Genomic DNA, 19,661 nt, shown 5'->3' with positions numbered 1-19,661 from the left:
CAGTAAACAGCCTTTGTTTGTTTGTGCTGACCGGAGCTCAGTGTAAATAGGAAACCTTATTATGAATATATCACTGGCCAGCCACGCAGAGTGGTAAACACTTCAGTGGAAGGGTCAGACGTCGGCTTCCATCGGCTCAGACATGTTGACAGAGGGTTCTGAGATCAAGAAACAGTTTCCTCAGGCTGCAGCTCCTCCAAAGCTTCTCTCTGTGTAAAACTATTATTTTTCGTGATTGTGAAGCTGTGACAGAGGTTTCCACAGATCACAGGCCAGATGTGTAAACACCTGGGGAAGTAATCTCTGAGTCACTGTTAGGGATCAACAGTCATGTGAAACACCAGTAAATATCTCAGTTTTCACCACTTCCATTAATCTTTTACGATGATTCAGAACCAGAGAAATGTTCAGGGTGTGGTCGACCGGCTGGTTTCAGTCTGTGGCTCCGGTCACAGACGAGTCAGTGGTTCATGTGAAGGAGGCGTCGGCTCACGGTTCTTTACCAAAACATCAGGTTTACCAGAATGTGCTGTTTTTGAAACCTGATTGAAAGATGGAAGAAGATCATCTTCATTCATTAATAACTGTATTCAGGATGATTTTGAATCTCATTGTGACGACTGGTGAAGTGAACACGTGTGTTTCCTCTGCAGCCTCCAGCAAAGGGCAGCATGAGATCACCATCCCGGCCGGCCTGCCTCAGTACTGCTTCGACGGCCTCTCGCCCGACGCTCTGTACAGCGCCACCGTGTTCGTCCAGACTCCGAACCTGGAGGGGCCGGGGGTCAGCGCCAAGGAGAGGACACGTGAGTGACCACAGAGCGTCCCTCAGGACTGATCCTCCACAACCTGCTGCTCTGTCTCAAACATGACTCTGCCGTTCTTCTGCAGTGGTGAAGCCGACTCCAGCTCCAACTTTCCCACCAACCCCGACACCTCCGCCCACCATCCCCCCCGCATGGGCAGGTAAGCATGTGACACCACCGTCCAATCGGAACCTGGCTGAAAACACAAAATGAGTTTTCTGAGTTAAGGGAATCTTGAATGCGAACTGTACAGATCCACATTGAGGAACACCAGGTTCCACAAAGACCTGGTTCACTGGATCCTCTCGAGACTTTTCATTCAGATTCGACTCCTGCTGCGTCTGACTCACCAGCAGCGAATCAACAGCCAGCACATGTTCCAACAACGGCCCAAATGATATTTCTGCATCTTCCATATTGTGTAAATCCAAAGGAAGGATGGAGCAGATTAGAAAGCACGCTGTGTCACATGAGGCAAAGATTATACAAAGCTTTTCATCCGATTCCTGCTCCTCTGAGAGGAATCCACTAACGAGAGCTGGGCTTCACTCTCCTGGGACCAAATGCTTTCTTTAATGTATTTATGAAATCATGAAGTTACTACACGCAGCCACAAAGCTCAGCTGATTTGAATGCTTCCAGGCTCACAAACAATAATTAAGCAGCACGATGCAGTTTTCTGGTTTCTTGTGTTGCCCCCCCCCCCCCCCCCCCCCCCCCCGGGGACGCTCAACAACCATGACCACGTGTTCTCTTGCCTCAGTTTGCAAAGGAGCCAAAGCAGACGTGGTGTTCCTCATCGACGGCTCCTGGAGCATCGGAGAGGAGAGCTTCACCAAGGTCCGGCACTTCATCTCCGACATGATCGGAGCCTTCGATGTGGTCGGACCCTCGGGGATGCAGGTTTGGATTTTATCTGCAGAATTAAAACATCACGTTGAGCCTTGTGTAGATGTTGCCTCTCTGACCTGGTGCTGGAGACGTGTGATGTTCTCCTCTTTGGAGATAACGGATCATCGTTGACATGTCGTCTCACTAACGTCAGCGACTTCCCTCAGGTCTCGTTCGTGCAGTTCAGCGACAGCGCCAAGACGGAGTTCAGGCTGAACGCTTACCAAGACAAAGGGATCGCCATGTCCTCTCTTCATCACATCCGCTACAGAGGAGGAAACACAAAGACAGGTTCGAACCCCCCCACACACACACACACACACACACACACACACACACAGCCTGCTGCTGCTGGTGGACTGTAGCAGCTTCTCATTGATTCCCTGTGTGGAGCAGGAATCGCCCTGAAACACACCTACGAAAAGGCCTTTTCACTGGAGAACGGAATGAGGAGGAACGTCCCCAAGGTGGTGGTGGCCATCACAGACGGACGCTCTCAGGACGAGGTGAAGCAGAGCGCCGCCAAGCTGCAGCACGCAGGTACTGCACATCACGGAGCTGGATTCCATGTGAGGGAAACATGTAGGTGTGAATAGAGACAGAGTCAGAAGTTCTCTGATGTTCCCTCAGGTTACAGCGTCTTTGCCATTGGCGTGGCCGATGTGGACTTCGTGGAGCTGCAGCAGATCGGCAGCAAACCCAGCGACCGCCACGTGTTCGTCGTGGACGACTTCGATGCGTTCGACACCATCAAAGAAAACCTGATCACCTTCATCTGTGAAACTGCTTCGTCCTGTGAGTTCACACAAACTTCACTGAACCTGAGAAGATGTTTCAGCCTCTGTGGACAAATCTGAATCTTCTTAAATTCTGGTTCCACAGCCTGTCCCCTGATCTTCTTGAATGGATTCACGTCACCGGGTGAGAAATGACTTCAATGACCTGCTGTGCTTTTTAAATCTCCTCCTGTGATGTGCGATGAAAGGTTTGATCTCTTCCCTGACGTGTTGGGTTCCAGGCTTCCGGATGCTGGAGGCGTTCAACCTGACGGAGAAGACCTACGGATCTGTGAAAGGTGTTTCCATGGAGTCGGGCTCCTTCAACAGCTACACAGCGTACAGACTCCACAAGGACGCCTTCCTGACGCAGCCCACCACGTGAGTCCACATGGGTTCACGTCTCATTCTTTAACAGGACGTCTTCCCAGTGATGGTGCAGATCTGTTGTGTGTGTCTGTGACAGTGGCGACGCCTGAGTGGTGCTCAGCTGGAGTGGTGACTGTGGAGTCTCCAGAGTGCCCAGTGACCTCAACTCGTTGTTATTGTTGGTTTCGAGTTCAGATCCTTTTGTGTCTACTGTCTTCTAAAACGTCTCTTCATACATGGGGGAGAGCGTGGCCTAGGGGATAGAGCGGGTGCTCTGCAACAAGAAGGTTGCCGGTTCGAATCCCACTCTATCCCATCTGCATGCCTAAGTGTCCTTGGCAAGATACTGAACCCCTAGATGGCCCCTCATAAAATGATGAGTGTTCTAAAAATGTAAGTCGCTTTGGATAAAAGCGTCTGCTAAATGACATGTAATGTAATGTAATGTTCAGTGGACATGAGGAGTTTGGTCAGATCCCCCTCCCTCCTCTTTTCCCATCAGTCCAACATGTCTGTGTCTGTCTCCTGAACAGAGAGGTCCACCCTGAGGGACTCCCCCACGCCTACACCGTCATCCTCATGTTCCGCCTGCTCCCAGACTCTCCCAGCGAGGCCTTCGACATCTGGCAGGTGTCCAACAAGGACCACCAGCCAGAGACCGGCGTCACCATCGACCGTAAGTGACGACTGTGCAGGGTGGGAAGACGCCACTGGCTTGAAGACACAGCGTGCACGTGCATGAGGGGATGTGGAGCAGCTGGGCCTCACCGTGTCTGAGCCTGAAGCTGAGGGGGGGGGTGGGGGGGGTGTAACGACCCGGCTGCTTCGCTCCCAGTCCAGAACTGAGTGTTTGTGCTGGCTCCAGTAAAGTCTCAGTTCCAGTCCGGCTCAGACAGAAACACTGCTCTGTCCTGATCCTTGTTCTGGTTGTTGACTCTTGGACCAGGTTCAGATCCTCTACTCAAAGTTGTGTTATGTTAAAATAAGAAAGAGTAAAGTCCTTTCACGTCTCTCCTCTCTGTGCTCAGCCTCCAGCCAGACCGTGTCCTTCTACAACAAGGACGAGCGCGGCGAGATCCAGAAGGTCACGTTCGACAACAGTCAAGTGAAGAGGATGTTCCACGGGAGCTTCCACAAGGTAAACGAGAGCAGAGGCCAGAGACTAAAGAAACAGAGAAGAATCCAAAGCCCAGCAGAAAGTCAGATGTGTCTTCTGGCTGTGTTTGCTTTGTTCTCGCTGGACGTGCAGGGATCATAAAGATGCCTGAGATTCCAAATATGTTGTGTGTTACAGGCGGAGCTGCTCACATGCAGCTACAGACGTGTTTCAGTGGAGTTATGTCAGCTCACACAAACAGATGGTCGTGGGCCGGTTGTAAAACACACCATGCTCCCGCTCTGCAGGCCGGGGCTGCGTTCCATTATTCTTGTTTTGGACGGTGAACAGTTCAAATCATCTAATTGATGGGGAGGACATCTGTGTCCTCTGGATGTTATAAAACCATCACGAGACCGGAGCTGGTTCGGTTTAAACATCCAGCCGCAGGTCGATGCTGCTCATTCTGTCGCTCGGCTCTCTGCACGTTCTCCCTGTTTCCACTTGAACTGGAGAATTCAAAGATTAGAAGAAGTCTGAGAGAACTCTTTGAAACATCGTGTTCACGAGCGACTCTTCAGTCACAGAGTGTGAGTGACAGAGTTACAGAAACAGAAGGAAACAGAAACCCACAATGTTGTGTGACAGTAAGTCTGCCTTCACACAAAGAGATACACACCATTACTTCATCGCCTCACAGACACAATATTAAAATATTGGAGGTCACTTAATGATCAAATTCATCATTAGACTCAGTTATCTATGTATTAGAAGCATCTGGATCAAACTGATCCAGATGAAATCCCTCCTCCAGAGGTCAGTGTGAGAGGAGGATGTACTTGATGATGTGATGGTTTATATGAATGAACGTCAGCTGAAGAAGAAACTTGTTTTCAAGTGGAACGGTGGAACTTGTTCTGCAACTTGAACAAATCATCACTCAAAAAGCAACAGTTACATCAGATTTGAACCTTTTCGTGAGACTCGAGTCTCGGCCGTGAGATTAAACGTCAGATTTTCGTGACACAATTGAAAAGAAAACCTTTAGAAGCTCAAACTTCCTTTTCCTTCCGTCTCAAAACATGTCATCTTTGGCCTAATGTGGGAGAGGGGAGAGTTAATCTGGCGCAGTGCAGCTGAGGTCAGAGGTTCGATGCTGATTGCACCACGAGGACGTGACGCTGAGTGGAAGTCGTGTGGACAGCCGTGCACAAACAGTGCAACCTATACGTGAGCTCCTCTGAGGGGGGGGGGTGACATCAGAGCAGCGGCAGCAGGGAGGAGGTTCCCTCACCTCCACCCCCCCCTCCTCCCAGCCTCTAGTAGCCCACCACAGGGGAGCTCTTGTGGTTTTACCTCCCAGCATGCCCCTGTGCACGGTGTCTGCTGCAGGGAGGCGTTCCACTCGGAGCAGTTTGGACTGAAAGCAGCGATTCCCTCTGACAGCTGCCCTCTGATCATCACACTCCTCTGGGCCGGTTCTTCTCCTCCCCTGGTCTTTTATCAAGTTATCTCTTTCCTCCCACTGGCACAGAGACCGAGGCTGTAACTTTATGTTCATCTTCAGACGACACATAAACAACTCCTGGTTGAATCCAGCTCTGGACTCAGATTCACCGAGTCCGGCCAAACTTTAAATTCTTGTTGCTACAGTTTGTAAAAGACAGATGTGATAAATGATTCGAACCTTCACAGAGAAAGACAAAGTGATGGAAAATGTTTCCCTCAGGGTGAAATTCTTCATCCTCCCTTCATCGGGGTTGGCAGTAAAACCCCAGTGTGTTGCTCAAGAGCACTGCGGCAGCCTGGACACATGCACATCAGTGGGTTAAAACCTGTGGCGTGTGAACTCTGGAGGTTTTTCTTTCACAGTCACAGACAAGCCACTGAACGATAAAGATTAATTCACTGCTGGATGATGTCGTGGATACAGATTTGAATTAACGTCAGTTTAAAGATCGGCCAAACCTCACAGCTCACTGGGACATTTGGAGCTTTGCAGAAACAACCATGATTTATAAAGTCAGCTTCCCTAGGAGCTGATGTCTCTGTAATGTGCCAGATCCGGGAGATGTGAGCTTCATCAGGTCTGACTCCACTAATCCTCTTTCCCCTCGCGGAGCTTCACCACACAGCTCGTCTCTGACGTGGACACCTGGTGTGTGAGCGTCTCTGTGGCCCGACGGGACGAAACAAGGATTATGTGATCCAGTGAAGATCCTCTCTGTGAGATCTGTGTTACCCATCACAGAGAAACACCTTCACAGACCTGTAACATCAGGCTGGACAAATAATCACTCAGAGGAATCTGATAAACGACCCGAGCCCGACCGCCGGGATCAGACCGAGGCCAGAGAGACGATGAGAGTCTCCGCTTCACTTGGTAGAGACGGTTCACGTCTTCATCTCAGGATCAAACATGAGAAGTCAGTGGAGCAGGAACCTGCTGAATATCACCAGACTTGTGTTTGAAGATTCACACTGGTTTTAAACATTTAATTAATATACGTTATATTTGATAAAACCAGAATTCTGAGTGAAGATTAAAACCTTTCCCTGATCTTGAAGAAGATGAGGAGAGGATGAATTTACTTTGGCAGATAACAGCTGATCTTCTCCACAGTGAATCAGGTTCCTCTGGAAGTCGAGTCTTAGTGAAACACTCTGGATGATATTCAAACCTTCATTGATATCTGCAGCTTCAGGTCCATCATGCTGCTGTTGTTTCTGGCTCTTAAAGTCAACATCCCGTGAGCTGCAGTGTCCTCGGATGAGACGCGACCCTCTGAAGCTCTGACAGAACCTGCTGACTTCATGAAAGCTGCAGAGCATCAGACAACGGGCTGTCTGAAATCCAGAGCGTCAGTGGAAACCCAGTCGTTCTTGGACGTCTGTGTCTCTGCGGTCTGTTAAACGTGCTCCTGCAGCTCCACAGACGCCGGCCGGCCGAAGGCAGCGAGCCGCCTCCTCCTGGCTTTTACTAAAGAAATGCTTTCCCTCCGTACAGCTGGGAGGGCTCCCGCCGGCCGCTGGGTTCCAGAGGGGCCCGGGGCTCGACCACAGAGTGACATCATGAGGAGGATCTGAGTGAGGAGATGATTCCTCCGCTGCTCTTTTCTCACTCACCACCAAAGAAGGATCTTTGTGGCTGAAAGGAACAAAGACAGTGTTCCAGCTGCTGGAGTCTGTGTGAACATCCGTTGTTACACAGCTCGGGCATCGAACATTTCACAGTGAAACTTTTCTTTCTGCTTAACTACCGCTGATTCAACAGCATAAGTTTACGTACTTTACTTCCCAGAGTCCGACCAGAGCGACTCACCATCTGCTAAAATGAGCAAAAAGTCTGTGGAGAGGTTCCTACCTCGGCTTTAAGGTCCTTGATCTTTACGTACCTCGGTTCTGAGGTTTTACGTTTCGTACAAACAAGAAATACAAAAGCTTTTTCAACACTAGTTTGAACTTTGACACCAGCAGGAAGTGATCATGTGATCATGTTCGTCCTCTGGTCAGAACTCTTACGTCTCCGTGCAGCCGTGATTCAGCCGTGATCTACTTTCTTCTTTCTGAATGAATGGAAATTAGAGGAGCACTGGTTTTCCTCTGTGCGAGCTCTCTTACATTCCAGAGGTCAATAAACAGAACTACAGCAGAGACGATGGAGCACGTCCCCCCCCACGCTCCACCGCCAGACTCTGCATAATCTAATAATTTGCAGGCCATCGGGATAAAAACCAGACACAAGACTTGGTCCTGGAACAAAGAATGTGCCAATAAAATCTGCTCTTCCTTCTTTTCCTCCTCTCTCTCTCTCTCTCTCTCTCCCTCTGAAGCTCCATCTCCTGGTTTCCTCCACCAGCGTCAAACTCAACGTGGACTGCCAAGAGGTGGATGAGAAGGAGATCAAGGCGGCTGGGAACACGTCCAGCGACGGCTACCAGGTCCTGGGCAAGATGTCCAAGTCCGTCGGCTCCACGGGACAATCTGCAACTGTGAGTGGACTCGGATCCTGCAGAGGGAAAGAACCCACTGAGGAAGAGCAGAGACTTTAAATGTGTTTTACTGCAACTGACACAACATCAGTAATGTGATGAAAAGAAACCAGGCTTCATTTATAGAAACACTTTCAAATTCATCACAGCAGTAAGGGATCAATATCCTTTTTCATAAAGTGTAGATTTAATATAGGGATTTGAACCACCTCTCTCCCCTCGGGGCTGATGGGACGTCCCTTCTTGTCCTCAGGGAGCCGTGAGGGGGGGTTTCATGGACATGTAGCACAACAGCTCTCCCACGTTCTGCTTTGTGTTTCCGTTCCACAGTTCCAGCTCCAGATGTTTGATATCGTCTGCAGCTTGGCCTGGACCAGCCGGGACAGATGCTGTGACCTCCCGTCTATGGTGAGAGCAGCTGACCACTTGAACTGGACTGATATGAACTCCAGTGTTGTTGTTTGTTGTGTGTCTGCAGTTCATCTTTGTGTGTGCTGATGGATTTTCCTCACAGGAAACGTATTTAAAGAGAACGTCTCCAGACACAGGGACGGCTCAGGATTTGGAGACACTGGTGTTTACGGCCTCTTGAGAGTAAATAGCAGACAAGTGTGTTTATCTTGAAACACACATTCATGCAGATTGTGCGATTTTTCTTTTATACTAAGATAAGAGCTCAGGATTCAGAAAAGACACGGAGACAGAAATAAACCTGTTATTGTACATGAGCCGGCTGAACAGAGATAATACGAGATGTCCATCAGAGCTCTCATGAAGCAGCATCAGCTGTTTTCAGACCAGAACTCGATCCTGACACTTTCCTGTCAGAGTCAGTGTCTCTGGAACTTTGCTGGATCTTCTCCTGCAGCCTCCTAGTAAAATGTCCATGTGAGGAACCAGCAGGACAATGAGTGGAAGCTTCCCAGTGAGCGAGTGGACGTCATCTCAGGATGAAGAAGAGGAGCCGGACACGTAGAAGACGAAGACGTCCACTTGGAAACACGAGGAGATTCCAGATCTTCTGGAGATGAGGGCCGACTCTGGTGTGGACGAGCTGTAAACAACAACACTGATGTTTATCCACAGCAGAGTTTATACGTCATGTCCCGCCTCCTGCTGCTCTACAAGCTCCGCCCCTGCTGCTCTACAGGCTCCGCCCCTCACCTGGATGATCCCACATGTTCCTGTTTGAACGAGTCGGACCCAACAACCTGCTGCTGCTGCTTCACAAACACCAACTACAGGAATTGTCTTGTTTGTAAACAGCTCTAGATTTATGCATCTAACCCTAACCCTCAGTTTCTCACGACCTTTTTTCTTATTTTCTGAACTCGTCCGTTTGTCATGTTTCTAACTTCCTCGCTCACATGTGGGAGTGACTCTGCAGAACACGAGGTCCAAATGGAATCAGACAAAGTCCCTCTGCAATGCACAGCAGGAAACAGAACCAGATGTGGACACGGATGTTCTGCAGCATGGGAGGAGAAGGACTCAATACTCTGCTATAAATCTGCAGACAGCAAGAGCGTCTACACATGAATGTCTTCTTTACAGTCGTCTCTATAGTACGATAAGTCCCTTCTCTCTTTGTCCTCCACACACACGCACACACACACAGAGACACAGACACACAAGCTGTTACACATTTGTTCAGCAGCAGCAGCAGCAGCAGGATGAGGATTGGAAGCAGCTCGGCCGGTTGCTCAGCGTTGGGACTCTGGACTCTCTCAACCTGAAGGCTTCTCTCCTCAGGCCCAGCTGAGATCTCCAGAGACGCTGCAACAAGCAGAGCTTTGTCTCAGCACGTCTCCACTCAAACATCCAAAACCCTCTGAAAAGGATTCAACTCTGGATTATTATCTCAATTTGCTGCAGAGCAGGGACAGCTGCCTGATTGGACTGTTTCTTACAACATTCTGTGAAATGGTCCAAATGAAGGCGATCAGCAGGGACCGGTGGAAAGAGAGCAGGAGGCTGACGTCCACACATGAACGGAAAAGTCCTCACAACCAATTTGATTTAAAAACCTCCTGCAACGAATATCTCATTTTTAACCTCGTTAACGTGTCCATATGGTGTTTTTTAAATATGATACATCTAATGAGCGGAATGAGTCTCCACCACCATGACGGAGTGTTTCCACTGTGACCCTCACAGACCTGAGAACCTCGTCCTGTTAGAAGAGGCCCTTCTACACGTCTGAAGCTCCCAGTGAGCGAGTGGACGTGTTGATGAGGTTTCTAACACGTGACGTGAAACTAGAAGAACACAAACATCTCAGGATGAAGAAGAGGAGTCGGACACGTAGAAGACGAAGACGTCCACTTGGAAACACAAGGAGGTTCCAGATCTTCTGGTGATGAGGGCCGACGCCGGCTCATGAAGAACATCCACACAGACACAAGGGTTCAAACCATGAACCGTCTCATTGTGACACAGCAGTGATAACCACTGCACCCCCGGTACGGAGATGTTTCTAACCTCACCTCTGCAGGGACATGGAACTCTGGGAGATATCTCACGTGGCGTTCAGGGGCCGCTCTGGACACGTGGTCAGGACGTTTCCTTTACGTCGGTGACTGTTGATGTTTAGTTTGAATCCTCTGCTGCTGAGGAGGTGACTCAGATGTTTAATCACATTCGACTGGGATCTGACCTCTTCATCTCTCCGGTGTGGTTGACGTTGACCTGTTTGTTTTCCAGAGGGACGAGCTGAAGTGTCCGGCTCTGCCTAACTCCTGTACCTGCACCTCCGAGGGCTCCGGGCCCCCGGGGCCTCAGGGTCCGATGGTAAGAACCAACTCAGCCTGTTTCTGTTTCATGTTATTAACAGAAGTGAGACATAACATTTCCTGGAGTCGAGGGAGAAATCCTGCTTCCACACTCGAGTGTTTCCACTTGGACACTTTTATTTTCCCGTCACTACATTTCAGAGACAAACTGATGTGACAGCTCAGCTCTGTCTCGTAGAAAATGACTTTTCCAGCTTCATTTGTAGGAAACATGATGGTTGCTGGGTAATGTTCAGTCCCAGGATCAGTTCCATGAACCATTTCCCTCACATATAACAGATCTTTTAAAATCATGTGCTGTGACACATCAGACCAGAACACTCACACTTCTCTAGAGGTTGATGTGATGAAGAGACACAGAAATAAAAGCTGTCTGTCTCTAAATGCAGGGGTTTTATTTTGAAAGGGCGACCTCTGAGGGGATATCACAGCTCAGGCTTCAGCTCTCTCTCTTAATTTATGGTTATTTATATATTGTATGTTGTACGAGGCAGAACATTGCGCCCTGCAGCACAGTAACCTCTGAAACCTTCTGTGTGACGCCTCATGAAAGGTTTTAAGAGGAGGAGAAGCTAAACGCTGCTGCAGAGTCTGACGGCTGAAGGATAAACATTCACCCTCACTGATCTAATTTCTATTTTAGTATTTGTCAGCAAATCAAGAAGAATCACTAGAAAAATGTTTTAGACCAAACATTCAAACCTTTATTGTCCAATAATTCAGACATCAAACCAAATTCATCTTTCACTGGTTTATAACACAAAATACAAAATAATACAACACACAACATTTTATTTAATATTTATATGCTCTTTGAATTTCCCCCCCAAAAAAACTCACCTGAGGAAGTTGATTTATCATTAAAATATATGAAGTTCAAGCGACTCGGTGGATTGAATTGAAGACTTTTCCTCTTTCCTGCCAAACACTTCATTTCTCAAGTTGCTGAGAAATTTATTAACTGATGTTTTAAACACTGGATTTTTTTACTTATCTTCACATTGGAAGTTATTAAATATTATCAAGCAGGCTTTCTGTTTTTTTAAAGAAGATATTTTCCACATTGAAGGTGGAGCGCTGCTCAGTTTTGTTCTTCGTCTTGTGTCTGTGGTGATAATGTGATGATTGCTCCTCTTCCTCCTCCTCAGGGTGCCCCTGGAAGCAAAGGTCCCCGAGGGGAAAGAGGAGAAGCAGGTTCTGCTGTGAGTATCTTTAAAACCACGTCTCCTCTCTATATCGTCCTGCAGAGGAGGAACACAGAATGAGGATCAGACTCCTGAGTTATCTGCCCTCCGTGAAAACAAAAGATGTTTAAAGTACGAGAGCTTTGAAGCGAGTGAGAACATCTGATTCCACTTATCCAACGAGTGTTTTTCCCTCTGATATGGAGCGAGGGGAGGTTCTGTTCGATGCCGCTCTGCATTCCTCGTCTCATGTCGCTCTTTTCCACAGATTACAACCGTAGCATACCTGAACTCTGACGAGAGGCGTCAGCAGAGACCAGCAACAAGCTCCTGCTGTAATTTAACGTTTCTTATCTTCCCTGTTTGTCAGGGGCCGATCGGCCCGCGGGGGGATAACGGACCACCGGGGCCCATGGGTCTACCCGGCCCTCAAGGACCCAGCGGGATGTCGATTCCAGGAGAGGCTGTGAGTCCATAAACACACTGACACACACACACACACACACACACACACACACTGTGAGCCACACAGGTCGACCAGATTCTTCAGTGATGTATTTATAAGCTGGGGGAGAATCTCAGGTTCATGACTCAGAAGAAGAAGTGAAACCTGAAAATGCTGATAAATCTGAGTTTGGACCTGGGAAAGGAAAACGTTCCCAAATCAAACAGACCTGTTCCCTGGTTCTGGTTCCAGAAGACGGTGACATCACTGAGGACATTAGTTCAGGTCCTGTCCTCAGTAAAGATCCGTCTCATGATTCCTCTGTGTTCTTCTCCTGAACCAGCGAGGATCTGTCCACCGTGCTGCAGCTCTGACCTTTAACTCCAACACGACATGAGACATTCAACCTGAGGAGCTTCATCTCCATTCAGGAGAACTGCTTCTTCACCAGCGGCCATTTTGACCACATTTAACTACCAGTGTGAAATATCATAGCAACAGAATTGAGTGAATGTGTAACTGAAATGTTTCGTCCCTCCAGGGCCGGCCTGGACCCAAGGGAGACCACGGAGACTCTGGTTTACCTGGACAGAAGGTGAGTGCAGCTGAGAGGAATCAGGGATGTTGAAGAGTTGAAGCCTCGTGGCTGGAGGCAGATGTTTCTCCAGCTGTGGAGGATTCAGAGAGAAAAGGGGGAGTTTGTTTCTCTGAATATTACTTGTAAATTAAACTTGAGCGGAGGACGAGCCAGCAGCTGCTCCGTCCTCCCCTGATGTCAGTTGTTTATCTGGGAATTTACGGAGAGCTGCCGTCCAACCTGAGACGTTTGGCAGAGGAAGACACCTTCGCTCATAAAGAGAGCGTTGGCGCCGCTGCAGCTCTGATTCATCGACTTCTCTGCAGGACCTTTTATGAAGTGGTAGAGATGGATTCTTCATGAAAGTGCAGAATCATTCAGAGAAAAACTAAAAAATTTAAGGAAATATAAATACATTCAGTGAAGTCGTCAAACTTAGAACGTAGTTGATTGTTGAGTCTGGTCCTCGAGCTGAGGGAACATTCAGGGGCTCTGATGCAAGCTCAGTGGGAATCAAACCTGTGACACAGCAGCTGGTGCGACAGGGGGACATGACCCACAGTATATCAACAGTTATCATCATTATTATGTTAAGTTTGAGCTTTAAACTCTTTATGAGCCAAGAACCAGAAACAGTGAAGACGTTGAACCTCCTCACTGAGACTCTTCAGCTTCATGTTGAACTTCTGTCTCAGTGATAAGAGTTGATCGATCGGCTGCAGGCTCCTCCCTCTGAGCCGACCCGTGACCAATCAGCTCTGTGCTCCGGTGACCCCCCCCAGCGAATCGGTCGGTGTTGATGCTGCAGGTGACCATGTTGGAGCAGCTGCCATAGCAACGTGCACTTAATGACTTACAGACCCAGCTTCATAATGGCCAATAAAATGGATCTGGAATATATTAAGTTGCCTGTAAATCGTGTGCATCAAAGAGCCGAGAGGGCCGGCAGTAAAAAGCCTGAGCGGGGGGGGGGGGGGGGGTGCTCTGAGCAAATGAGCGCGGCGGGACACGCACTGATCCGCCTGTGGGACCGACAGGGGACAGAGGTGAGCTTTTATCCACACTGTGATTTGTGTGTTTTCAGGGTTCACCTGGTCCTGCAGGGTCTCACGGCCCGATCGGACCGGCGGGAGTCAGGGTGAGTTCAGACCCGCTTTAATGACGTCTCTCTGATCCGAGACCTGCTCAGGGTTTAAGTCCTGCTCTTTTCATTCCAGGGCCCTCAAGGAAAGGAAGGACCAGCTGGACCCAGAGGCCCCACAGGGCCCATGGTGAGGACAAGTACACCCAGCTGAGCATTTAAGTGCCTTGCTCAAGGACGGGCGGTGTCAGACTACAGTTGTGATCATAGTCACTTTTCTTTAATTCCCTGGAGGAACATGAAAACGTTTGAATCGTCTGTTTCCTGAATCTTCATCACTTTCTGTCCGTGTCCTCGCAGGGACCCCCAGGATCTCCAGGGACATCAGGAGCCCCAGGACAACCGGGACAGAACGGAGACTCTGGTCCTCCCGTGAGTGTCTCGCTGTCCCTTTGCACGACCGTCCACTGTGGACAGTTTCATGTTCTAACCTGTTCTGTGTTTTCAGGGCTCCCTCGGCCCCAAAGGAGACAGAGGAGAGAGAGTGAGTCCATCTGATTTCAAACATTTTAACAACTTTAAATCTGAAGTGAGGTCATTGAAAATGAAGCTTTATGGTCTCAGTGTTTATTCTGTTAAGATACTACTGTTGTCATTATACTTTATGTTCATACACATGTTTGAGGTAAATCTTAATGACATCAGATTGAGCTCCAGTGAGAAATGAAGTTCTAAAATGAAAATGAAGACATGTCAGGAAGAAGCAGAGAGATGAACCTGCTCGCTCTCTGTGCTCAGGGCGACTTCGCTCCTCAGAACATGATGAGGTCCATCGCCAGACAAGTGTGTGAGCAGCTCGTCAACTGTGAGTGCTTCATTTAGATTTACTCCATCTGTAAAAGGCTCTGGACGGAGACGCTGACGTGTTCCTTCTCTTCTGCAGCGCAAATGTCTCGAGTCAACACGTTACTGAACCAGATCCCCAACGGCCAGCAGCGCAGTAACAGCCCCGGACCTGCAGGGCCCCCCGGACCACCCGGCAGGCAGGGGCCCCGCGGAGAGCCGGGCACCGCAGGAAGGAACGGCTTCCCAGGAAGTCCCGGTCAGCCCGGTCAGCAGGGAGAGAGAGGTAAGAGCCGGTGGATCGAGCACACAGCAGGAGGTCTCAAACAAACCTCAGCTTCTGATGATCACCAGACACGTTTATTAAAAATCACATCACACGTTAACGAGGATCAGCTCTTCTGATGTCCCTACGTCCTCCTCCTGCTCTCAAAGTCCTGAGAAGACCAGCGAGCTGCAGGAGACAGACGATGAAACCACGTGACGCTGATTCACTTTGTCTGCTTCAGGTCTCGGAGGAGAGAAAGGTGAACGAGGACTTTCGACCGTCGGGCAGAAAGGATCGAGAGGACCTCCAGGTTCGTTTCCCTCCCTGTAAACCGTGGGTGTTAGCCCGCAGCAGCTAACGTTAGCTCGCTGGAGAAGTGTCGCTCTATGCAGACGATGAAACGCTGTTCACTGGAGCTCATGAACATGACGTTAGCAGGAAACCAATCAGGATCAATAACGTTCCTGTGTGTGAATAGTGAGAGAATCAGGTTTAAAAGCTTCATCCCATGACTCAGCTCAGCATCGTGATGTCATCCAACCAGCTCCTCCACCAATCGGCGTCCACTAGTCCTGCTGCCGACCAGCAGCCAGGCTTCAGCCTCGCAACCCGACAGCGTCCAGTCAGGCAGCTGGAAAAAGAGTTTTCTAAAGCAAACAAGGTCGAGTTGTGGAAACGGGAGTCGGCCGTGGACGGCAGTGAGTCACGGAGACGAGCTTCATTCACAACACATGCTAACGGCGTCGAGCAGGAGACGCAGCAGCAGGGAAACTTTCCAAGTCGGCTTTGTCCACGTCTAGACATGAGGGGGAAGGGGGGGGGGGGAGTCAGGATCAGCAAATCCTGCCTCTTTCCTTTTCCCCCCACACTCTTATTCTTCTGTCAGCAGCAGTTACTGCAGCTTTTTTCAATAGATCGAGTTTCCAGCTGGAAAACGCAGCGATGACACTGAGCCATAATTATCTGTTTGCTTCAGAGATCACGAGCGCTGCCAGGACGCTGAGGCAGCTTTACAAGAGAACAATAAACTCCAAATCATCACTAAATCAATCGTTAAGAACTTTTCAAAGCTGAAGTTTGATCATAAAAACAAATACATGAAGAACAGTCGCTGTGAAACTTTCTCAGAATCAACATTTTCCACATTAAAGTTTCTCCATAAAATCTTTTGATTATTTAATCTTTTGTCCACAATTTGCCAAACGTGGACAAAAGTTCCAGTTTCTTTACACAAATGTTAACTGTTAAATATAAGAATAGAGCAGTTTGGTTTTCTGTTGTTTGTTCTATACAATTTAAAATTTGGCCTGAAGAGTCCTGATAATGTCCTGTTGGGTCCGTTTGTCCCTCAAGTCACAAACAGATGTATTCAGTCTGAGACAAGTTTTACTGGATCCTGTTTTGTTTTTCAGTTTAACTTCTGGTCAGTTAAATATCATAAAGTAAAAGCTGTATCACACCTTGAGTTCTTCTATATGAAGTTTTAATGTAGATAACTTAATAACCCTCCGACAGGTCCACCAGGAGAAAGCAGGACAGGACCTCCAGGCCCGGCCGGCTCCACTGGACCCCGCGGTCCCCCTGGACGTGGAGGCTACGCTGGAGTCCGTGGTCCTCCTGGACCTTCTGGATACTGCGACTCCTCTCAGTGTGTCGGTATTCCTTACAACGGACAAGGATACGTAGGTACGTATCAGGACCCGCGGACCAGGACCTAGGTCCGGATGTCCTCTGTGAAACTGTGTAGCTGGTAAATGTAGTTTTCAGCTGGAGTTGAATTTGGGATGAAACGATCAAATCTTTAACATTTGGGGGAATTCTCTTGTTCTGCGTCACAACCCGAAGTCAGATGAGAAACATCAGCTTGTGGATTTTACACACAGCTTGACTGATTCATGTCGTAGAGTAGACGAGGGACGGCCGCTCTACATGTCTCCTGCTTCCTGAGTTCGACTCTGGATTCAGAGAGTTCATGTCACGATGCAGCAGATGATGAATCAGCTCAGGATTTAGTTCAGTCGTGTTTTTATCAGCACGGATTCTCTGTCATACATATCAGTCATATCTATAATAGTGTATATAGAATCTTCTGGTCTGACTCGGGCTCTGATGCTCAGCAGGAGAATTCCCTGGTTCTTCTTCACGAGGACTAAGTGCATGTGTGGAAACTAGATGACTAATCATGACAGAGAAACGTAGAAGTGTGTGATTCTCTGATGCTGCTTTGACCTGACCCTTCCATCCTCTGGCCTGTTTCAGGTTCAGCATAGTAAACTTTCTCACCTGTGCTGCTTTCGCTGACTTCCTGAAAAACCCCAAACTCAAAACGTCCTGTAACTGAACGCTCGCTTGCTCGCTCTAGAGCTGTTTTAAGGAATAACGGCCAACGGAAAAAAACATTAACAAACTATGCTGAGAAACAACACAACAACAAAGAGGGAACCGGTACTAACATCGACTCACAGCCACTAGACAAACAGCAGCGGCGGCGGCGGCGGCAGCAGAAGCGGTGATGACACCGACCTGTTTGAACCTCGGAGACCAAACAAAGGAACCTTGTGTTCAGAGGAGGAGCATGAAACGACAACAGCAACAAACAACCACACAAATACTAACAAAGGTGGATTTTTAACAGAGAAACATCTGCATCCTCTGCAGCAGCAGCAGCAGCAGCCCTGTTAACAGCATTTCTCTCCAGGTGCCGTGTAAATAAACTAATGTGAGCTTTGTAAATGATGTTTGAATCAAGTCAGTTTCCAGATCTGTTCTGTTAAAGCTTGTGCCTTGCAAACCACAACCTGCTGCTTGCTGACCAGTCGCCTCTTTTCTCCATGTGTTGGAAACTGCTCCGGGTCAAACTCAATCACTTCTGCACATGTGGCCCTGGAGGTTCAGGTTCCACTTCATGTACCAAACCAACCACAGATCCAGATCCTCCTGGTTTCATCTTCTCCTAGAGCTGTGTCTGTGCTTCATGACTAACAAAGGTCCCAAAGCGTCTCTCCAGAGGAACACGACTGTATGAGACCCATTAGAGTCCAGCACTGAAACAGGACCACAGGGGCGTGTCCACAGTGGAGGTGCTCACATGGTCTTCATCACATCTGCTGATGAAGATCATGTGATGTGATCAAAGCTCCTGGTTGGCTCAAGGTCAAGAGGGAACAGAATCTGAAATAGTTTAAATTATTCTTAAAATCGCAGTTTGTTTGACGTTAGTGTGTAAAATCAAAACTTGAATAGTTTAATATAAGAAAAGTGAAATGATTGGAACAACCACTGACTAACATTTTCAGGTTAGACGTTGTGAGAACGCTGTTAGCTTTGTTAGCTCGTAGCTTACGTAGCTTCAGCAGTTAAATCCCGAGGTCACGTTTTACTGTATGACACTGTGGACACGCCCCCTGCTGTTGACCTCCTGTCAGTGCACCCTCAGTCCGGCAGGAAATCCGTTCAACCACTTCTTCTTGTGCATGTTGAGAAAGAGTGAGGAGAAACAAGTTGTGCTGAACCGAACAAACACTATCTCCGAGCAGGCCAATTCCCCCCCGACTCCGACCCCCGAGTAGTCCCGGTCCCCGAGGAGGAGGACGAGTCCTTCAGACGCCGGCGAAAGAGATCGCTGTCAAGAAAAGCCTCGGCCAGCCTCACCTCATAAGACACGCCTCCTTCTCCCGCCTGGCTTCTGCAGCCGTGCACATCACACACACACACACACACACACACTCACTCACGGGGTTCGAACCCTCAACTTCAGTGGAAAAACACACAAGTGCCTTAAAACGTATGTGAATATTCTTGTGGCAGGTGAAGGTTTGAGCGGAGGAAGTTTGAGGAGAAGAAACCTGTGACGCTCTCGTTCCTCTCGTGTCTTTGGCTTGTAACATATTTGCATCGAGTTTGTCTGAAGTGGTCGAGTTGAAGTAAGAAATGTTTTCTGTCACGTTCATCGAGTCTGTTCAATATAATCCTGTCACTCAGTGTCACAAGGAGGTTTGGTTTCATGATGTCAGTTAAACACAGCTTTCATTTTGTATCTCTAGACTTAATATTTATCAGTTTTCCTTTATTCCGTCACAGCGAATTGTACCGAAGGTGGGATTGCATGTCTGTGGTGAATATTAAATATGTTTTTGTATTTCATTTTGTTTTAACCAGAATATAGTTGTTCTCATTCTTGTCATTTTCTCAGTATCGAATCAGTTCAAACCTGCGAGTGAGACTTTGGAAATGTTGAAACTGCAGATTGTGAATTCCACAGCCTTATTTTCTTATTTATTTCTGAAAACAGAAGAGGCATTTTTCAATAAAACTACTGAAAATTTACATCCGTGTGGTTTTTGAGTCGCTTTTGTTGCAACAGGAAATACTTTTAATATTTGGGAGGAATACTCTGGGGAACTATAAGACGATCTGGGACACTTGGAAAGTCTGGCCAGTACTTCCAGTACCTGGTAGAGCGTCTGGGCCACATAGAGCGGCACCATGAGGGCAAACCTCAGAGGGACTGTCACTCTGTAACGTGATGAAGTGTCAAAGGG

General features: G+C 48.3%; 1 protein-coding gene across 5 annotated transcripts in view; it reads left to right on the top strand.

Annotated features, from left to right (window-relative positions):
• The window catches only part of col12a1b (collagen, type XII, alpha 1b), a 77,906-nt gene extending 58,460 nt beyond the window's left edge, over window positions 1-19,446 (top strand). For 4 of the 5 annotated variants that reach the window (XM_062410942.1, XM_062410941.1, XM_062410945.1 and 1 more), the window contains 25 exons: window positions 654-806; window positions 892-966; window positions 1,570-1,709; window positions 1,865-1,988; window positions 2,094-2,237; window positions 2,328-2,492; window positions 2,580-2,618; window positions 2,716-2,854; window positions 3,376-3,518; window positions 3,871-3,980; window positions 7,772-7,930; window positions 8,261-8,338; window positions 10,634-10,720; window positions 11,871-11,924; window positions 12,277-12,372; window positions 12,893-12,946; window positions 14,013-14,066; window positions 14,146-14,199; window positions 14,370-14,441; window positions 14,518-14,553; window positions 14,808-14,874; window positions 14,953-15,138; window positions 15,362-15,430; window positions 16,636-16,806; window positions 18,657-19,446. In XM_062410942.1, the coding sequence (XP_062266926.1) occupies window positions 654-806; window positions 892-966; window positions 1,570-1,709; window positions 1,865-1,988; window positions 2,094-2,237; window positions 2,328-2,492; window positions 2,580-2,618; window positions 2,716-2,854; window positions 3,376-3,518; window positions 3,871-3,980; window positions 7,772-7,930; window positions 8,261-8,338; window positions 10,634-10,720; window positions 11,871-11,924; window positions 12,277-12,372; window positions 12,893-12,946; window positions 14,013-14,066; window positions 14,146-14,199; window positions 14,370-14,441; window positions 14,518-14,553; window positions 14,808-14,874; window positions 14,953-15,138; window positions 15,362-15,430; window positions 16,636-16,806; window positions 18,657-18,778 (2,591 nt within the window). In that variant the 3' untranslated portion in view covers window positions 18,779-19,446. Of the gene's footprint in view, window positions 1-653; window positions 807-891; window positions 967-1,569; window positions 1,710-1,864; window positions 1,989-2,093; window positions 2,238-2,327; window positions 2,493-2,579; window positions 2,619-2,715; window positions 2,855-3,375; window positions 3,519-3,870; window positions 3,981-7,771; window positions 7,931-8,260; window positions 8,339-10,633; window positions 10,721-11,870; window positions 11,925-12,276; window positions 12,373-12,892; window positions 12,947-14,012; window positions 14,067-14,145; window positions 14,200-14,369; window positions 14,442-14,517; window positions 14,554-14,807; window positions 14,875-14,952; window positions 15,139-15,361; window positions 15,431-16,635; window positions 16,807-17,379 lie in introns of all 5 variants that reach the window. The other variant, XM_062410943.1, reaches the window with a different exon arrangement.
• The last annotated feature ends 215 nt before the right edge of the window (window positions 19,447-19,661 follow it).

This window comes from Platichthys flesus, chromosome 18 (assembly GCF_949316205.1).
Source record: "Platichthys flesus chromosome 18, fPlaFle2.1, whole genome shotgun sequence".
Classification (NCBI taxonomy): Eukaryota; Metazoa; Chordata; class Actinopteri; order Pleuronectiformes; family Pleuronectidae; genus Platichthys; species Platichthys flesus.
Note: the sequence above shows the minus strand (reverse complement) of the source record. Positions and strands in the feature narration are given on the sequence as shown.